At 36.8% G+C, this 20,747-nt stretch overlaps 2 protein-coding genes and 1 pseudogene across 4 annotated transcripts; all 3 read right to left on the reverse strand.

Moving 5' to 3' along the window:
* Window positions 1–1,725: 1,725 nt before the first annotated feature.
* LOC122026023 lies at window positions 1,726–1,856 on the reverse strand (annotated as a pseudogene).
* A 3,120-nt stretch (window positions 1,857–4,976) lies between these two features.
* LOC122023491 (DEAD-box ATP-dependent RNA helicase 8-like) lies at window positions 4,977–13,059 on the reverse strand. The gene is made up of 10 exons (XM_042581614.1): window positions 12,536–13,059; window positions 11,308–11,368; window positions 10,555–10,789; window positions 9,743–9,981; window positions 9,269–9,520; window positions 9,011–9,191; window positions 7,275–7,363; window positions 6,809–6,882; window positions 6,550–6,701; window positions 4,977–5,430 (listed from the first exon to the last, which is right to left on the reverse strand). Exons 1-9 carry the CDS (start codon window positions 12,796–12,798, stop codon window positions 6,623–6,625), a joined length of 1,473 nt encoding a protein of 490 aa, XP_042437548.1. The 5' UTR covers window positions 12,799–13,059; the 3' UTR covers window positions 4,977–5,430; window positions 6,550–6,622.
* A 2,884-nt stretch (window positions 13,060–15,943) lies between these two features.
* Window positions 15,944–20,010, reverse strand: LOC122023852 (probable galacturonosyltransferase-like 3). 3 transcript variants are annotated; one of them, XM_042582236.1, is made up of 5 exons: window positions 17,275–17,527; window positions 16,953–17,202; window positions 16,796–16,870; window positions 16,527–16,718; window positions 15,944–16,460 (listed from the first exon to the last, which is right to left on the reverse strand). In XM_042582236.1, the coding sequence occupies exons 1-5, from the start codon at window positions 17,406–17,408 to the stop codon at window positions 16,083–16,085; spliced, it is 1,029 nt and encodes a 342-aa protein (XP_042438170.1). In that variant the 5' UTR covers window positions 17,409–17,527; the 3' UTR covers window positions 15,944–16,082. The 3 variants fall into 3 exon arrangements, with proteins under 3 accessions (XP_042438170.1, XP_042438171.1, XP_042438173.1); XM_042582237.1 differs by having other exon boundaries at window positions 16,953–17,196; window positions 17,275–17,498; XM_042582239.1 differs by having other exon boundaries at window positions 15,944–16,718; window positions 16,953–17,196; window positions 17,275–20,010.
* Between the last annotated feature and the right edge of the window lie 737 nt (window positions 20,011–20,747).

Genomic DNA, 20,747 nt, shown 5'->3' on the forward strand with positions numbered 1-20,747 from the left:
ACACCTAAAAATTTAAATTGATTAGTTTTCTATTATGTACTTCTATCTTTCAAAACTAGAAAATGTACCTAAAAATATAAAGATTTGAGATACTAAATCCTAACTTTGAAATATATTCACGAGCAGACCATGAATTTGCTTAATATCTTATATGTCAAAAAAATAGCAAAAGAAGATGTTTAATGATTGTTTTGTGTCGATCGTGTAAATGAACTGAACCACGATCTTGTCCTCATTGTTGGACGGCAAAAAAAAAAATCATTAGAGTGATATAAAACACTGGTCCATTGGAGTTTATGACCAACATCAATTGATAACTAGAATCTTATGGTAAAATATCAATTATTAACATAAATAAACAAATATATATATGCAAAAATAATATTTCTATAATTAAAGAAAACTATCACATGTTATGCTAGTTTTTACAAACCAGCACAAAGTTGTAGTTGATTTTTACAAACTAGCACAACGTTGTAGCCGGTATTGAAAAAACATCACCACATTATAGTTGGTTTGCAAAAACTAATACCAAGGTTGGTGCTGGTTTGCAAAAACCAGCTACAATTTGACCGTTTGAATAAACCTCAATTTTTTGCATAACAACAATATGTTGGTATTGGTTTTTTAAAACACCACCTATGTGTCCATTTTTGAAAACCAGAACCATCATGCTCCTTCTAAATCAACCACTAAACTATATCTCGTAGTGGTTTTTAAACAACTAGTTCTTACAAACAACGATGAGTAAAAAAGAAGAACACTCAACATACCTTTACAACTCCAGTGGAATGCGTCATTAAGAAACACGAGTAGAAAAAGGATAGGAGGGAGATGAGCAGTACAGGTTGGATGAAAATAGTAACTCACTCCACGCAAGCTGATCGCTAAAGAAGATGGCTTGGGTTTAGAGTTTGACGTGGAGGAAGAGAGGAGCGGGATGAGAGGGGAAGAGGGTTTAAGGCTTTGGTTTTGGAAACCAACGACGTGAACGAAGGGAAGGGAGGAGAGAGACAAAATATACTTGGAAAATTTGAAGAAAAGGAGAAAATACTGAATTTTATCCATATCAGCTCGCCATGTTAGTTATCGCCATCATCGCCCATGTAAGGATATGCAAGGTAACAAGTTTATATATATATATATATATACTAACGATTATGTACACGCGTTGCATGAGCTAGGCCCCTCCCCTTATACCATGTGGGGCAATGTAGGGAGAGATCCGAGGGAAGAAGAATTGACCTATAGAAAATAGTTTTAATTTTTGAGTATTGTCCCTTCTTTTATTTATTTTTTGGGGACAAGACTCTAATATTTTTATAATTTTATATACCTATAGGGGTACTTATAAAAAATTAAAGTGGCGCAACTACCCCACCAAAGCTATACGTGGCTCCATCCCTAGTTGCATGTGTAATATAAGAGCATCCACACTAGTTTCCCTATCCAAAATGTATAATTTAGGATAAAAAAATTATTTTATTAAATTTGGATATCCACTTTTCAATACACCATATATCAGCTTCCTATTTCTTCTCTCTCTTCTATAATGTTTAGGAAATATAATCCATTCACTAAATTTAGAAAAGTATTGTTTATAAATGCATAATTTAAGGAATGGATAGGATAGCTGGTGCAAAGATTTTTTAGATATCCTATCTAAAATTTAGGATAAAATTTTTGTGGATGCTCTAATATATGAATGCATGCGGATAAATTGGGTAAGGGTGCGTCAGACCCGGAATGCTAAGGTGACGCTCGAGAATTCAAATAGCAAGCTACTGTAATGGACTCCCCTTGTAAAAAATTAATTTAATATCATAATTGATCTTAGTAAAAACTGAAAAAAGTATGCTTTCTAACATCGTCCGCCTAAGTCATTTATAGAAACTTCTCTACTCGTATTGTTGTCAATTCTAAGACGTGGGACTAAAGAGAACTCTCGATTTCTAATTGATTAATGAAAAAAATTCTTAATAATACGCCTCAGCTAAGTCTCGAACTCCAAATCCCTAATTAATTAATGAGAAAATTTTTTAATAATATGCCACAGCTGAGTCTCGAATTCTAGGTCATTGATTGATTAATGAGAAAAATTCATAATAATACACTGTAGTTAGTCTTGAACTCTAGATCCCTAATTAATGTGTTTGTGGAAATTACTAATAAACCTTAAAAAAAATTTTGGTGTGAAATGAAAAAAAATATACTAACCTAATTTTATTTTAGATTTTACTCAAATTAATTAGTAAAGGGACATATTCTTATATATATATATATATATATATATATATATGCCCGGTTCAAGGCATAGACCATTAAGGCCTATGCCTAGGGCCCCAATTTTATTGGGGTCCATTGATTAAATAATTAAATAAAAATATTAACAAAATTAAATTAGTCATTAATATTATTTAATGATAGCATACACATTAATAAATATCATGCTAACCCATTAATGACATTTTATTAATTAATACATTATTCCTATTTACACATTATATTTATCCTTATTTCCTAATAATTACAATTAGCCAAGATTTTATCTTATTTAATCTTATTTCCTCATAATTGCACTTAGTCAAAATTTTATTTTATTTAATTATATATTTTATAAAACTAATAAACTCTTTCCTTCTCAATATCTCTAAAAAAACCCCTAATTGTTTTTTACTTTGTACCTATTTCTTTTCTCCTCATTAATTTTGTATGTTTATATTCTCTCGCCGTTGTCTTTTTTCTTTTCTCATCAATAATTTTGTACATTTATTCTCTCGCAGATGATACTCTCAGAAAACACCCTTCTCCTCCCTCGTTGATGATATTTTTTCTCACTCTTTCTTTTTTTTTTCCTCGATAATAATATGAATCAGAGATTTTTATATCTAAAGTAAAAATAAAATTTTATTTACGTTCAATATTTCAAAAAGATTAAATAATTTAATAGTGTTAAAAAAAATTATCTAAATATTAGCGAGAAAACTAAATTTTATATAAAAAATAATCTTATTTTTTAAAAAATAAATCAATTTTTTTTAAACCTGTCATTCTCAATTCCAAATTCAAATGAAAAAAATTGAGAATTTTTAAAAAAAAAAATTAAAAGATTTTTTAATTTATTTTTACCTAGGGTCTCGGGGAATCTTGAGACGACCTTATTTATATATATATATATATATATAGAGAGAGAGAGAGAGAGAGAGAGAGGAGAGGAGAGGAGTGATCTCCTAGTGCGTGCGCAGGAGATCGCTGGTTTTTTTTTTAATTTTTTAAATTTTAAAAAATAATTTAAAATTTTAATATTTCCTTATATAAATTTTTAATACCTTAATATATCCCCTCAACATATTACAATACTCAATAAATACTTAAATTAATTTTATTTTACTTTTTTTTTTTTAAACCAAACACTATAATCTAATTGGGAAGTCTAAACCCTAGAAGTAAAATCTAAAAAAAAAATAACTTTAACACTATAATCAAACCCTGAACCCTAAAAATAAACTCTTAAAAAAATATTTTATTTTATTTTTTTTTCAATTATTTTTTAATTCATAAATTTAAAAATAAAATAAAATAAAAATAGTTGTTATTCTGCGCGGTGCCCACAGTCATGCACTGTAGCATCGTGCAGGATTTTATATATATATATATATATATATATATATATATATATATAAACATATGTTAAAGAATTATTAATGTTTTATTGTTTGTGTTTGTCGAGATAATATCTGTTAGAAGAATTATTGGATGTTTTTTTTAAAATAATTGTGACCTCACAAGTTCCTTAAGCAAACAGTCTGCATAAATTGGGTTGTATCGGGATTCGTTCGATCTCGCCCATGCAGGTACTGCTCCCTTCCCTCCAAAAAATCATAGAGAGGAAAGGGTAGCGCCTGCATATAGGATTGTAAATAAATTAAATGTTTGTGAACAAATTTGATGTTTAGCTTGGTAAAAATTTATTAATATTCGTTCAATATACATTAGATTAATTAAACAAACAAGCTTGAACAGCTCGTTAAACTAAACAAACAAACTTGAATATATATGTATTCAGCTCGTTAACGTTCGTGAACAATATTTATGAACAATGTTCACAAACAATATTTATTAATAAAATTCTTTTCAATATGCTAAATAAACAATAAAATAAAATAAATAAATTTAAATTATCAACCTTAATAACCAATCAAATAATTAAAAATTTCAAACAATCAAACAATCTTGAATTGAGAGTTTGATAACATCTAAACGAACCAAGATTAAACCAAGCTCAAGCCAAGCTCGAACCAAGCTCAAGCCAAGTTCGAACCAAGCTCAAGCCAAGCTTGAATTAAGAGCTTGATAACATCTAAACGAACCAAACTCAAGCCAAGCTTCAACCAAACTCAAGCTCATAAAAAATAAACCAAGCCAAGTTTAAACACTCATTTTAAAAGCTTAGTTCATTTTAAGCTCGGTTCGACTCGATTATCTTATCAAACAAACTTGAACACCACAAAACTCGACTCGGGTCGACTTATTTACAACCCTACCTGCATGAGCGGAAGGAACAAATCCTGTGTATCGATTAATAGTGTAACGCAATGACATGACATGGATATGTATTGACTAACAGAGCATTAGCTGTGAATATTTTTTTTTTTTCAATTTTCTCTGTTGGTTTTTCGTGGCAATAACGGTACAACAATAACAACCATCAACAGCCCCTAGATCTTTCTACCACGAAATCATATATCCCCAACTGTACTAACACCCTAGGGACTACAATAATAACAGCCAAACTTATTCATTAGGTGGAGCCAACTATATAAATACTTTTATGTTATTAAACTCTATCTCTTACTATATTATCATCTATATTTAAATAAATTTTATCTTATTTTATTATTACTAAAAAAAATTAATCTTTCTATCATAATTTTAAATTGTAAACATTTATTGATAAACTAAGAACGATATAAATATGGCATTCCAATAGTTAATTTATAAGAATTCGAAGAAACAATGTACAGAGATATAATGCAAAGGCAGCACAGCCACATGGACTATGACATCGACATATGGACAAGTATGCATTAGTGTTCCAAATGCAACATTTTATAACACAATGCACACTGCAACCTAGCTTTGCATTCTCGATCTGTGTCGCATTCACCGGAATAGCATGAAGCCATATAACAATCATCTGCTTACTAGCACAAAGAGCAGAAGTGCAAACAGTTGAAGGTCTTGTTGAATATGCATGCTATGGGTATCTACTTGTGATATAACAACATACTAAGTTAATAGCAACAACAATTGGAAGTTACCAAATGTGTACTAGAAAATAGCCTATGATACGATTTTAGATGATCATAAAAGTTCACTTTGCTTTCCAATCCCACTTGGGCATCACATACAAGGTGACAAATATGAATCCTGCATGTATATTCATAGAAGAACAAGTTAGGCAAGGCACACTAGACATGTTGACAATTAAAACATAAAAATTTGGCCGGAATGACCATGATAACAATGGAGAACACCATTATGTTACAAATACTTTTACAAATACTACTAATAAAACCAAAACACATTTTAATGAACTAGAAAAAATCTGGCATTGGTTTAGTTTGCTTTATAATTAACTAGAGAGCAAACTGAATTAGTATGCTTCCATCAATGTGAACTGAATTGGTAAACATATAAACCGAATGAGACCAAAAATTTTGGTTTAGTGTGAACCAAACGACATACACCCTACAAAATTCTATAAGCGTCTACTATTCTAAGAACTCAGAAAGGAACCATACAACTATCACTAATGGTGATAGAGAACCAAATCCCAAAGGGCAAAAAATTCAAGGTGACCTTGTCCTCATTCTCTAAAATCTTCATATCTCCCCTTCCTTGCCAAAGCTAACTTATTTTTAATTACTTCAAGTCTTTCTTAAATATCAGCATTAGATCTGAATCTACCACTTTCATAACTAGCGTGTTTTCATGGTCTATAGAATATCACTAACTTATCTATGAAATAAACAAACGAATCACACCTAATCTGCAATCCAAGCAGACAATATCAGACCAAAACTGAAATAATGGCAGAAACGTGACACAGACAACACAAATTATAAGATGATAATATGGAAGCATGGCATGAATAAAAGTGTTGAAGAAGACAAAAAAAAAAGACTTGAAGTATCAAATTTAGGTAGTTTTAACCAAATTTATACCATATGAGACAAAAAAAAAAGACTTTTTATTATCTTGCATTGTTTGTAATAGTGGCACCATTGTAGCTTCGATCCTGCCTGCACAGGCAGTGCAGGAACGAGACACAAGGGGATTGCCACGTATGCACCCTCGAGTGGGCCCCACTGACCCCTTGTGTCATGTTCCTGCACTGCCTGTGCAAGCAGGATCGAAGCCACCGTGGCACCATGGCACAAAATTAAATGATAGTTGTAGACAGCTTGACACATTTTTCAAATGCCAACACAAGTAGAATCTAGGTTACGATAAATTGAGAAATAGAGAAGCTGTGAGAGTTCATACTTGATGTGCCAAAATATACAAGTAGCCACGTAGTTTATTCACCAACAAACTGCGAGACATAAACTGCTGCTGTTCACCGACAGTATATAGCCTGATCAATCTGAGAAGGAATCTGCTTTATCTCAGTTCCAAGTTCTTGTTCAATCCGATGCCTGCAGTAAAGCAATTTTTATTCAGATATCAGGGAACAGGAAAACAATGAAAAAAAATTAAATTAAAAAGACGGAATAACATTTTGAGGATTGGCAAGTAATCATACAAGTTAAAACGATCTTCATAGGTAATAAGATTGACAGCCAAACCAAGGTGACCGTATCTTCCTGAACGACCAACCTGAAATAAACCAATTGTTAGCCTAGAGGAACTTATTTGTGATACAAAAGCCGCACACTAATGCATGAAGTCAGGTAGCAAAATTTATTAGATGATGAATCAAGTTCAGAAAATTGGAAGGACAGATAAATTGAAGAAAGACAACATAAACCTCACTTTTTCTGTCTCAAAGCAAAATGGCATTTTCTTAAAAAAATAAGGTTACATTAAAGGACCTCACAATAGTAGCCAACTTTTCTAAATTTCTGCTTCTATTTGGACTTACTTCTAAATTAGATAGTAGCTCATTTTTCTAAATTTCTGCTTCTATGTTAACTAAAGAAATGCAATTGAGAAGTTCATGTGTCTAAAAATTTCCAATTAACATAAACAAACAAGTATCAAGATCATACCCTGTGAAGATATGTTTCAGAGTTCTTAGGAAAATCAAAATTGATGACAACATTAACAGCTTGAATGTCAATTCCTCTGGTAAAGAGATCTGCAAAAACAGCCAATAATGTCACAAGAAGTATACTAAGAGTAGATAACAAACACATCATTTCTAAGCAATTAGTCCATGTCATTAAATGATTAGTTCTAGTCAGTGGACAATCTGATTGTTCGGTCAAGAAATGGCAGATTATCTAATAACCCAAAGAAAACTTCCACTCTGTAGTTGCCTCACATCCCATTCTCAAGGTAATTGGACCGCAAGTTCCTCATCAAGAATGACAACATGAAGGCAAAGGAGGACAAGACACTACACCAGGGAAGTTAACATAAGATGGTATATTAATCGAAGGCAACTAGAAGAAGAGTTTTCTCCTAGTTCCACTCCAATTGTAAGCTTGTCTATCGAATTGCATGGTCCATAAGTCTTCACTTGTTCAATAGTAAAAATTTAAAATGGTCACTGAATCTTATGCAAAAGGGGACAATGTGATAAACAACCTCAGTAGCTTTTGAGAATAATAAGCATTTTCCCTATAGCATGAAAGTGCTATACTGAATGAGGCACTAGGCGCTTGCCAGAGTGAAGATGTACATATAATTTCAAGAAATAATTACCATACAAATGTATTATAACTAGAAAAATGCAGAAAATTTTCAAACTTGTCAAAAGTTCAAAACTAACAAGCAAGTGTGTATTAACACTGATAAGCAATTGAAAAAATTGGCATTCTCAAATCTAAGGGGGTGTTTGGTTATCCCTGTTTTCATTTTCATTTTATGGAAAACGCGCATTTTTCAGAAAATAGAAAATGACTTTTAGACATTCTCTACTTTTCCATAAAATGTTATCTCTTTTATTAGAAAACAGATATGGAAAATGCAAACCAAACACTATTTTCTAGAAAACGCGTATTTTTCAAAAAATGAAAATGGAAAACATGCAAACCAAACGGCCTCTAAAAATTTTCATCTAAATCAACTAAAGCTAGAACCAATTTAGTAACAAATTTTAATCTGCACATTCAACTCAAGGACTACAATTAGGAACAAGAAAGATTACAGTATAAAAAAATAAAAACAATACATCTCGTCTGCCTCAATTGTCCTAGTAATATAACCTCACAAGATCTTTATAGTAACCAGGAAACACAGAATGGAACTTATCCTGTCATTATATTTTAAGGTAATATACGATCTATAGAGGAGTTTAGAGAATAGGAGAAGAAAAGAGGATGAGAGGAAGGAGAAAATGAGGGAGTGGCAAGAGAGAAAATAGTTCTAAATTGTTAAGTCACGACTTGAAATCACTTTACAAGTTATGCCCGTATATAGGCTTTGCACCTGAAAAATAAATAAAATTTAGTGAAAACATTAGGACCTCACCTCCCAAATTGACTCATCAATTATTGATTATATTAAAAAAAATACTTAAATCTTGACAACATCCAAAGTTTCATCAATTCAATTAATATCTATGCTCAAAGTAATAACTCAAAGACATTATGTTTGTAACCATATCTTCATGGGACATTATTCAACTAATACCTATGCACAAAGTAATAAGACTGAAGCCTCATTGGTTGTGCACGAGTTGCAAGAAGATAGACATAGTTGCAGCCTTGCAGGCATAATAATAACAATATGAATGATCAATTCATATAAAAACTAAAAAAGACTATTGCAAACAAGGTACCTGTGCAAACAAGGTTCCTGCAGGCACCATTGCGAAAGTCATGGAAGACACGGTTCCTATGATCTTGCAACATTTTAGCATGAATGTAGAAGCAAGAATAACCCAACTCAGTGATTTTCTTTGCTAAGAGTTCCACCCGATTAACAGAATTGCAGAATATAATAGATTGATTGATTTGAAGCTGTCGAAACAGGAAAATCAGTCATTTTCAGACATATAGAGAATTTCAAACTACAAAAAAGCCAAATTGAGGATAACCTTTGAAAAAAGAGTATTCAGGCAGTGGACCTTCTGCCTTTCTTCTACAAAAGCATAGTATTGTGTTATTCCCTTCAGTGTGAGCTCATCCATTAGATTGATTATATATGGTTTTGGTAGGTATCTGTCTTTAAAATCCTTAACAGAAACAGGAAACGTTGCCGAAAACATTAAAATTTGTCTATTAGCAGGAAGAAACTGAATAAGTTGCTGTATTGATGGTTGAAACTCTGGAGAGAGAAGTTTATCAGCCTGTGAAATAATAAAAAATTGTCCTTTCATCAGAATATAGGACAAATAGGACAGACTCAAAAATGACTATCGTGAGAAGCATATTCAAGATATATGATTAACAAACAATAGAATACCAGTTATAGATATAGAAACCAAAGAATAATGTAATTAACATGCTCCAAACTGAAGCAAACATAGTCAATTAATTTAGTGCAGTAAGATCAAGCATCCAAATATTACCTCATCCATGATGAGCATTGAACAGTCCTTCAAAACACAGATTCCCTTTTTTGCAAGATCAAGTATTCGACCAGGAGTTCCAACAAGCAAGTGGACAGGTTGATATAAACGCATAATGTCATCCTTCAAGCTAGTTCCTCCAGTAGTTACCATAACCTGAATCTTCAGATGTTTTCCAAGTTCTTTACAAACTTGAGATGTTTGAAGAGCTAATTCTCTTGTTGGAACCAATATCACAACTGTATACAAAATAATTATCCATTAATGGACACCAAAAAAACAGAACTCAGAACACAAAGCTAATATTGTATTGAGCATGAAGGTCATTTTCATACATACAACAATGTAGCTCAAGAAATGAGCATGGGTCTCCAATGCACATTACCGTCTTGAGTTATGGTATCGTTGCAGATCAGGTATAGTATAAAATGCATGTAAGATGTCTGAGTTTAAAAAAAAACAGTAAGAGAAAAATGATCATAACATCATATTTACAGCCTAGCAGAAATGATGATAATTTGCATATCACCTTAGCAAATCAGCACACAAAGAATACAGGCTCACTTCAGATAAGTGATGCTCAAGAACACAAAAAAAGTGAAGACAAGCAAGGATAAAAATAACCAACAAATTTCTAGTGTTCACACTTGATTAAATAAAACATCAAGCACAGTTATATGTGGCAAAAGGTGAAGCGCTCACCCCTAGCACCCCCGCCAACCCACCCCAGGACCAACACGGAGGAGGATCAAAGCACAGTTATAGCATCTTTGTGAAAAAGAGAAGCAGAGAGAGAAAAGATGAGTGAAAACCTTGAATGGCATTGTGCTCTTGGTCAATTTTTTCAAGTGCTGGAATACAAAATGCAGCTGTCTTTCCAGTTCCATTTTTAGCTCTGGCAAGAATGTCACTGCCAGTAAGTGCAATAGGGATGCTTTCTTCCTGAATAGGTGAAGGCCTTTCAAAACCCTTCTCATATATGCCCATAAGAAGTTCTCGTTTCAGAAAATAGTCTTCAAACTCATTTCCTTTCGTCGCAGTTACATCCTAGCAAGTGTATTGTCACAATTATATTTAACATAGACATAATCTTATACAAATATGACTTGTCAACCAAAAGATAATCACCAAATTATCTAAAATTCATGGTCTAATTCACTAGCAAAAGAAACTTTTACACTGATCTAGCAATCTTAATGAAATGTGCTTCTTTATCCAAATAGAAAAAAAAAAGAACAAGACCTGAAACTAAAAAAATGTTCTGATAAAAGTCATAGGTGGCAATATGAAGCATGGTGTAAGGGATACATGTATTAACTACATTTTGAACTGAAAAAGAAGGCAGAGTCCAAATATAGACAGTACTATACATGAATATGCACCTGTGGGAGTTTAGCATTTTCTAATACAAAGCTCTACAGTGTATACCTGTTTGGCCTTAGTTAATCATACTAGTAGTTGGTTGGATTACGTTAACAGACATATCAATTGACTTGAGAGATGATCAAGGTAAAAAGTTAATATACATTTTTGAAATCATACAGATAGATGAAAAGCAATTTTACCTCAGTCTGGTAGCGTGTGTCAGGAGGTGGAATCTTTAATTGTGCCTTCCAATCTTGGGAACTGAAATTATCAACATAAAAGTTAACTAGAAAGATGGAAAAATAAGTGTGCTTACATCCTTACTATTGTTATAACATAAATTGACTTCCCTTCTAATAAATTAAATAAGTGACAAGATCTACTCGTCCAAATAATGTGCACAAACTACATGACGCTATTGTGGCAGAGGTATGGTTGCTACAATAGATGTGCGGCTAAATAGAAAAGGGAAAATTCAGATACACTTTTATCTAGGAGCAACTAAGCGTAGCTCCAAAAGATGATGTCATAGAAGATAAGTTAGGATGGTATGGACATGTTTGATTAATAAATTATATAGTTAGACAAGTTTAATTAATTAGAGTTGACATTAGAAGTGGTAAAGAGAGAGCAAAGAGAACTTTAGTTCAGGAGTGCAAAAGTGATATAAGATGATAATACGTTCCTGTAGCATCAAGTACGGTGGTTCAAAACATGATGCCTAAGATTTTCAAAGAGGTTATTACATCAAAGAACATTGAATTACAGCATAATGCTTCAGTCCCAATTATTTAAAATTGTATACTTAGTTACATCAATCAACTGAATTGATGCAATGCTACCTGTACTCTTATGAATTTCTAAGGAGGAGGATAGAGAAATCTCTTGTTTCACTATAATCAGAAATCTTTCTACACTTGACTTCCCAGAAGTTGGATTTTTCTCAAAATCTAGTATAAATCAAGTAACCTTATTAGTATAAAATTCAGAGCTTCATCGGAATATGTATCCAAGCCTTATCATAACTCTAAGAAAGTTGCAAGAAGAGTTGTGAACAGTAGGTGGTTCTGTTAACAAAATTACGTGTGACTATTTATTATATCTGAGTAGGTTAAAAAAAAAAAAAGGGGGTGAGATTTAGCAGGAAATATGTCAATTAATTTGGACCATTTAATACACAAGCCTAAGCCAGAATTTTGCTTGGATTTTGAAATCAAATCCGCTACACCCTCATGCTGATTTCACTTCCAAAAGAAAGAAAATGGACTACCGTTTCTACCACTCTGCACGAAAACAACAAGAGTATTACAGCCATCAATGGATAATTATCTGGTTCTCCACGTAATTGCAAATATCAACACTGGCAAGGATAATGGAAAGGGACCCAAAGCCAGAATTTAACTCAGTGATGCTCACTGTTAGATTTACCTGGAACCAATGACCTCAGACTGAACGCGTTTCGCTAATTCCCCTGCGCTAGAATCAACCTCCATATGGTTCCTCATCGACCATTGCTGATTCTGCTGATGTTGATGCTGGAACTGCGGGTTTGGTTGACTATTAACTTGGCTCCGCTGCACATACTGCTGTTGCTGCTGAGGATTCCTCGGATAGGAACCAGGGTTTGCGCCCCCGCTACTCCCTCGGACGTTACCCATGCCGGGGGGAGGAAACCTGCCTCGAGGGTTCATCTCACACTTCCCTAAGCGATTCTCCCACGCGGCGTCCGACGAATCAAAGAACAATTTTGAGAAGATCTCTCCCAAAAAAAAAACGAGAGATCAAAAAATACACGTAAAAACTGAGAATCTGCGACCAAATCTAGAGTTTAGCGATCAGGGGAAGATCCAAATAAGCAAACAAGGCATAGAATTCCTCGATTCAACTGCGTGAACGGGGACTGGACCCTGTCTCACGCGTCACGAAGCACGAAGGACGAAGGAAATAGAGGAGTGCCTGCGGGATTTCTCGTCGTTTACTTGTTAGGTCAAGGAGGCCACTGGAATTACGGACATACCCTTTAGCTCTTATTCCATGTGACAGATTAGAGCTTTAAATAATATGATAGATATTTTTAGTTAATTTTAATTTTCCAAAGTGACAAATTAAAAAAAATGAATTAAATAAGGTCTTACATCCTTTTCATGGTAAATTAAGTTAATCATTAAAAAAAGTTTTAAAAAACTCTAATTATTTTAACAAATATTTAAATAATACTCCATTTTCGATCAATTCGATAACAATTGATGCTTTTGTGGGGTTTTCGAGCCCCAAAAATCACTTTTTACGTTGTGGAAATCCTGAAACTCATGTCATGTGATCCGGTAGTAAGAGCATGGGACCCCGCCATGTGAGGACAACGCCACGTGGAAGCCACAATGGCAGTCGTCCATCCGGAGAGGGTCGGGTCCGACCGGACGCCCGGAGAAGGCAGGGTCCGACCGGCTTGCCGACCGGACGATATACGGCTGATGGTTGAAGGCGCCCTGTCGAAATCAAGGTTCCGACGCTCAGTGGAAAAGGTCGGGGGCCGAGCGGACCTCACGCTTGGCCAACACCATAAGATAACACTGCTAATAGTCCCCATAAAGCACGTGATGGAGGATCTCCCCAAATAAACCATCGCATATGTCCGGCCGGATGTTGAGGGAGCTGTCCGCCCGGAAGCCAGATTTGGAGCAAAGGGGAAAAGGACAAGGAACGTCTTTTTCTGACAGCAGGTATGTTTCACGTGTGGGCCATGTTCCAAATCTTGTGACAGGGGATTCCGCTGTCCCATCGAGGACATGCTGAGACTGTAGCAGTATGGGTTAGGGAAGCTCACTGACAAGCCCTTACTGGGGTATGGGCCATGGACACGTGTACACCTCGGTAGGTGTACACTCATTTCTTCACTGCCCTATATAAAGGCCCTCATTCTTCCCCGGAGGTACGTTTTCTACGAGTTCTGGAGCCACTTTTTCTCTCTTGAGCTTCGCCTGACTTGAGCGTCGGAGGGTCGCCGCCGGGAACCCCTTCCCGGCCCGACTTCTATGCAGGCTCGCCGGAGCTGTGTTACCAGTCGAAGATCCACGTCGACAGCCGGAGAGCGCCCCGTGCCCAGCGTCCGTTGGTTCAGCATTCGGACAGGATCATCATGGATTCGTGCAAAGATTAAAATTTCGTAAACTTCGAGTATGAGTTTTCTAACCTAGATCTACACTAGATCTACAAAGAAAATAAGTTTACCCTTGATGCGAAGCCCTTTGCGTATCCCGCTCGTCCAAGGTTCACCGGATCTCGAGAGTATCAAAATAGACACTCCTCTATGTGTATCCACATGAGCAAGAGATAGAGAAAACAACTAAAAGGTGTGCTAGCACCCCTAGAAGTTTCGGCCAAGGAGGTGGAGGAGAGGGAGAAGAAGATGAGAGCTTGAGAGGAAGAAGAAGAAATGAATTCACTTGAATGAAAATTAATTCATTCCACACTAAAAGTGGTCGGCCACTTCATGAGGTTTGTAACCTCCATGGGATATCAAGAGTCACAACTCTTGATCTCCCTCATGAGGTGGCACACACATGTGCTAGCCTTGATGATGTGGCACATCATCATTAGCCACTTAATGCCAACTCACCAATGAGGTGGCAAATGGTCAAGTCAAACTTGACCCTTCATCTTTCTCTCAAGTCAAGTCAAACTTGACCACCTCTCTCCCTTGGTTAATCTAATCTAACCATTGGTTTAAGTCAATTTTAATTTAATGAATCTTTATTCATTGAATTAAATTAATTAAATGAGTCTAAGTCCAAATTAGACTCACTTAACACATGAACCAAATTGAGTCCAACTCAATTAACTCAATTTGGATTACTCTTAATCCAATTTGGTTCATCACATGAACCTAATCATTTAGGTTCATCACATGAACCTAATCCTTTAGGTTCATCAAATGAACCTAATCTTCATCTAATTGTCCTTTGTGTGTGACCCTATAGGTTCCTATAACGTTGGTAATACTCCTAAACCCATTTAGAAGCATAAGTAATGAGTGATATCTAGTAAAACATCATTACTACCCAAGTTATAAGAATGTTGAGATCCAACATCACCTTGTGACTACTAATTGTGACTCCTCACAATATATGACAAGTGTCCTTCTATCCTTGATATCAAGATTGATCAATGTGAGGCATAGACCGTGTCATCTTTTAATCAATCTAAATCTTGAATCCCAAGTAGATTCACTCAATCAAATGAGCTCAATATCTTATATTGACTCATTTGGGCATGACCATGCACTTCGTGGTCTCACTCTATCAAGAATATCGATGTCACTCCCGTTATATAGGAGGAATAGATCACATCTACATCACTCACATCCCTCTACATAATTTGTTACATATCCAGTAATCGCCTTTATAGTCCACCCAGTTACGGGTGACGTTTGACGAAGTCAAAGTACGTAACTCCTTATGTAGGGAACCATGGTGACTTCAGGTCCAAGGACTAGTAGTCATACTAATTACCACATGAGAAAGTATATGACATTCATATAACGATCTATGATACTTTCTCATGGCGGGTCATTCAGTATACATTCTCCAATACATACCCATGTGTCAACTTGATATCTCCATATCCATGACTTGTGAGATCAAGTCATCGAGTTGACCTACATGCTAATCTCGTCGCATTAACATTGTCCCTAAATGTTAATACTCGACTATGAATGATTAAGAGTAGTGTTCCCTATATCATTTCACTATCGATTCAATCAATCGATTGATATAAGTAAGAATCTTCTACTCAAGGACACTATTATAATTAGTTATTTGACACCAATACAAGTAAATATAATAACCAAAAATAAATGTCTTTATTTATATATAAGAATATGATACAATGAGTCCATACAATAATCATCAAATGATTGACTATAGGACTCTAACTAACCGTTTTACCATATATATCAATTACAAGCCCCATCCACAGGTCAAAAGTCTGAAAGCTTATCCTGATCAAAGAAATGACCAGTGGCTTTTCCATGGCATCCCAGCGCCAACAGCACCGGTCCTCTGGCACCTTCTTCAACACCCAAGATCCCGCTGTTATAATTCAAGTCCGTCTTGATAAAGCCAGGATTCACACAGTTAACGCATAAGCTCGGGAGGTTCTTGGCAAGAACCCTAGTGTAGGCATTGTTGAGCACTTTAGAGACTTTGTACGCCGCCGCCATGGTTGGCCAACCATGGTTCCTCAACTCGCCATCCTTGAAATGCTTCAGAAACAGCTGCATCACCTCATCCAGCCTCTCCTCTGTCAGGGAATCCACATCCGACAGCTCCCTCTGAAGCTCTTCATTTGAAATAACCTGCAAACCGAAGCTAAGAACGATTTACTTGTGATTAATTGAGGCTAAAGTAGAGCAAAACAGTACCCTAAGCTGCCCCAGGGTCGATGACACGTTGATGATCCTTCCTTCATCAGATGATTGGAGAAGCGGAATCAACGCTGCTGTGACAGCTTTAATGCCATTGTAATTGGTCCTCAGACACTGTTCTGCCATTTCGTAAGTCTGCACGACATGTGGCTGAAGCCACTCAGGTATCTCACCTGTGTCTCGTTCATTCTGTCGAAAACAGAGCAAAAGAATCACGTTAATTCTAATTAACCAGCATAAACACCATATAAAATCAACATATATACCTCATGATCCGTGGGTCTCGATTCTTTTAGAGCACTGAAGTCTACAGTTAATCCTCCAACTGCAGCATTATTTACCTGTAGATTAGACCATTATTTTGCAGCGTATATAGCTTTCTGACCACCATAAACAATGTCGAAAAGAAGTTTGATTGCTTACAAGGATGTCGAGTTTTCCAAACTGAGTCTTTATGAAGTCGGCCAACGAATCGATGCTGGAGGCATCAGTCACATCCAAGTGGTGAAAGATTACATTCGATAGTCCAGATTCTTTCAGTTTCTCCAGAGCTTCCATTCCCAGTGACACATCTCGGGCTGTCAGTATCACCCTGACTCCGCTGGACGCTAATTGCCTGCATATCTCCAGTCCAATGCCCTTGTTGCCTCCAGAAACCACTGCGATCCTGCAACTAAACATCGTTACATTTGGACTATAAGAGACGGACCTTAAAAATAATAAACCATGCGAGGTTGGAAAATACCTGCTCTCTATTGGGCTGCCGATGCTTCCTTCCATGGCTGATGAAAAAGGAGACTTAGAAAAGCTCTGAAGGGCAGTTACTAAACGAGCTTGCCTTTGATGGAAATAACAAGGCCTGCAGCTTCTTTTATACATCCATATCTAACAATCTCCGCTAGCTAACAGTCAAGTTCTGCACGGGTTGTCAGCTAACAAGAAGTTAGGTAACACCTTGTTTTTTAGATTCTATTGAGATATCAAAGATGATGTCAAAGATGTTAAGCTGTAATTTGTCTGACGGAAAATGAATGATGTGGTGCAATTACAGAAAAGGAGAATCAAATTTTCTCAAGTCATTAGGAAAAAAAAACTAGTTTAAATTTAATAAGTGAAAGAAGATGGAAAACTGAGTTACTCACGCAATTCCCCCCAATAAATAGCATGGCAATCTATCTTGACTAAATTGAATGAGACAGAATCATTTGAATAAATGAAACTGAAGAATCCTCCTGCGTTAAGTTTACTTGCAGAGGTTGCTTTGGTTGTTACAAATTCCAATGGAAAGAAAGTCCACATGATTTCACACACGTCGCAAAAGGCTATTGCGCTCACCCCTAGCCGTCCCGTTAATCTATCCCAAAGTCAATAGAGAAAATGGTCTTTAGAATACTAATAGAGACTTGCATGCTTGTATCAACTTCATCATCTGTTCTAAAATAAGAGTATCCTGTATAAGGTTTCTTGAGAGATTTATGAGACTAAAAAGCTGAAGATGAAAAAACTAGAATCAATGTGGACATAAGATTTGAGATTTGTAGTATAAGAATACTAGAAAATTCAAATTTATTTCTCTCAAAATTAATCATGTGAGTGAAGTCAATATATAATTAATAATGAAGTATGAAGTTTGTAAAGACATTTTTTAGCTGAGGAGAGAATATAATTTTGTATTCCACGGTATATTAAAAATTATAAAATAAAATTGATTTAGAACTTTAACTATTATAGGTGCAAGAAAGTTGCAATAAACAACTTCAACAAAAATTTTGAGCCAGAAAAGAACAATCCATTCATGGAGGCAATTTTGTAAGTTCACTTGTCAATGGATTCCTTGCCACCTTCACAAGATGCCAGCAGATACAATTACTATACCCTCCTTTCTCAAGTCACAGCCATTTAAAAATGGGGGGAATTGCCTTTTTTTCATATAAAAAAGCAGCCATCTCACTGGCTTCCACCACAACGAACTGGAACACCATAACAAAAAAATTTAAAAAAAAAATAATAATACAAAATAATTTCTATCATCTCTGTCTGTCAGCTTTCTTCATTATTTCAGAGTCCCCGCCAAAATTTGTGAAAACTTTATCTATGCAACTGGATGAACTCGTAAAAAATAAATTAAATTAAATTAAAGCGAAAAGGTACGCCACCGATCACCGCTTAACGCCGGTTGCCAGTGTCATTTTAATCGCTCACGGACCCGGCGCCAGCTGTTACGCGTTCAACTCTTTGACTCGTCACGTGCCAATTGTTCGATCGAAGTCGAACCCAACCGCCCGCTCGCCCCGGTGCGCCAGCGGTAAGCCGATCCGATCGCACTGGTCAGCGACGCCGGCTGACGGAGCACGGTGGTAGGGAGAGAAGAGCGGTGGAGGTCAGACGTCGGCAAAGAGGTCGTCGCGGTCGTCGCGGCGGAGGAGGTCGTAGGGCGCCCAGAGCGCGTCGAGGGGACAGGGGCTGCCGGCGTCGAGGCGAAGCCAGGGTTTCCCCTTACCGCTCCAATGGAGGAGGCTTACTGGCCCCGGATGAAGATCGCGGCATAGGCCCTTCACGTTGTCGCCGCCGAGGCCGTGCTGGTTCCACCGGTGGTCCACCCCCTTTACCTCGCCGGCGAAGACGAGTAGGAAAGGGGGCAGCGAGCCCAGCTCGTAGATCCGCGCCTCGCGCTTCTGGATATCCATCCAGGACTCCAGCTTCCGGGTGTACCCGCCGGCGCGCCAGCGGTCGAGGTCCATGACCATGACTCCGGTGTTGAAGTAGCAGGGCGGGCGGCGGCGACCAGCGAGAGCGCCGGGGAAGACCGGGTCGGACCAGAATCGGTCGGTGAAGTAGGAGGTGAAGTTGGCGTGGCAGTACTCTGGGGCGGCGAGGATGTGGTCAGGTGATAGGTCGGTTGCCCAGAGGCGGGCGACGTCGTCGACCACCACGAGGTCAGAGTCGAAGTAGATTACGCGGCGGACAGAGCTGGGGAGGATGTCGGCGAGGTAGATGCGCGCGTAATTGAGCGGCTGGTCGAGGGCGCGGCGGACGGAGGAAGAGATGCGGCCGCGAACGAGGTCCGGATCGAAGCGGTAGACGTTGAAGGCGAGGGAGGGAAAGGAGGTCGCGACGGCGGGGCGGAAACGTCGCGGCCGGGTAGCGAGGAAATGGAAGGCGATGGATTCGGGACAAGAGGCGTGGCGGAGGACGGAGAGCACACCGGCGAGGGAGCCCCGTAGGTAGGCGGCGTCGAGAGTCATGGCGATGTGGATGGTGGGGGCGGCGGCGCAGCCGGGACCGTTGCGGAAGGCAGGGGCCTCGCGGAAGAGGGGAAGCTCTTGGGAAGCCGCCAATGCCCGGCCGGAGGCGGCGAGGAGGAGGAGAACCGCCGCGATTAGGGCGGAAAGAGGCATTGGAGGCAGCTGCGAGGGGGGAGGAGGTTGGAGTCTTGGAGAGAAGAGGGCGAAGGAGGAGGAGGAGGAGATTGGGAAAAAAATTGTGCCAATATATAAAATATTAATAGAAAGAAAAAAATACTTTGATTCGAAGCATCCACGAGGGGATCCACCGATCCAGGCTGGCTCGACGCGGTTTCCTCCTCCCAACTTTTTCTTTTTAAGTAAAGATCAATTTATCGGCAAATTAGACGGAAACTTACAAAATATCCAACTTAATTTTAAAATTATCAAATTATATATCCAATTTTATTTTACATCTCTGAGTCTATTTCTACATTATAGTAATTATTCGGAATGTTAATTTTAATCTATTACAAATATGTTAAAAAATATTAAAAAATCTTTTATAATTAAAAAGTCATCCCCTATTCTTAAATCATCTACTGTAGGGATATTTGATTGAGATATTTCTCCAAATATTCTCAATCTCAAATATTTCCCTAAGTGATTTTTCTCTTTCTATTTTTTTAACTATAAAAAATTTAAAATATATTTAATGATGGAATTTAAAATATTTGATTGTGAGATATTTAGTAGGTGAACTCATAAATAATTAATTTGTGTAACATTTAATTATGAAATTTAGAATATTTAAGGAATGAGATATTTGATTGATGATATAAATATTTCGGAGAAATATTTGATCTTATTATGGATACTCTTAATATAATATGATAAATCAAATTGATACTTGGGGTATAAATATAATCAAAAAAATGAGACGAACACGTATGATCTAGTTCTATATAATTTTGAGCTCTCTAGGTCTAAAAAT

The sequence above is a fragment of the Zingiber officinale genome, chromosome 9B (genome assembly GCF_018446385.1).
Source record: "Zingiber officinale cultivar Zhangliang chromosome 9B, Zo_v1.1, whole genome shotgun sequence".
NCBI lineage: Eukaryota > Viridiplantae > Streptophyta > Magnoliopsida > Zingiberales > Zingiberaceae > Zingiber > Zingiber officinale.

Excerpts from the sequence above, each read along its gene's own strand:
- LOC122023491 (XM_042581614.1), bottom strand. The coding sequence starts at position 12,798 with ATGAACCCTCGAGGCAGGTTTCCTCCCCCCGGCATGGGTAACGTCCGA. Across the intron at positions 11,369-12,535 it reads TCTGAGGTCATTGGTTCCAG|TTCCCAAGATTGGAAGGCAC; the intron begins GTAAATCTAACA and ends TGATAATTTCAG. Across the intron at positions 9,982-10,554 it reads AGAGCACAATGCCATTCAAG|TTGTGATATTGGTTCCAACA; the intron begins GTTTTCACTCAT and ends TTTTGTATACAG.
- LOC122023852 (XM_042582236.1), bottom strand. The coding sequence starts at position 17,408 with ATGTATAAAAGAAGCTGCAGGCCTTGTTATTTCCATCAAAGGCAAGCT. Across the intron at positions 17,203-17,274 it reads GGCAGCCCAATAGAGAGCAG|TTGCAGGATCGCAGTGGTTT; the intron begins GTATTTTCCAAC and ends AACGATGTTTAG. Across the intron at positions 16,719-16,795 it reads CGAGACCCACGGATCATGAG|AATGAACGAGACACAGGTGA; the intron begins GTATATATGTTG and ends TGTTTTCGACAG.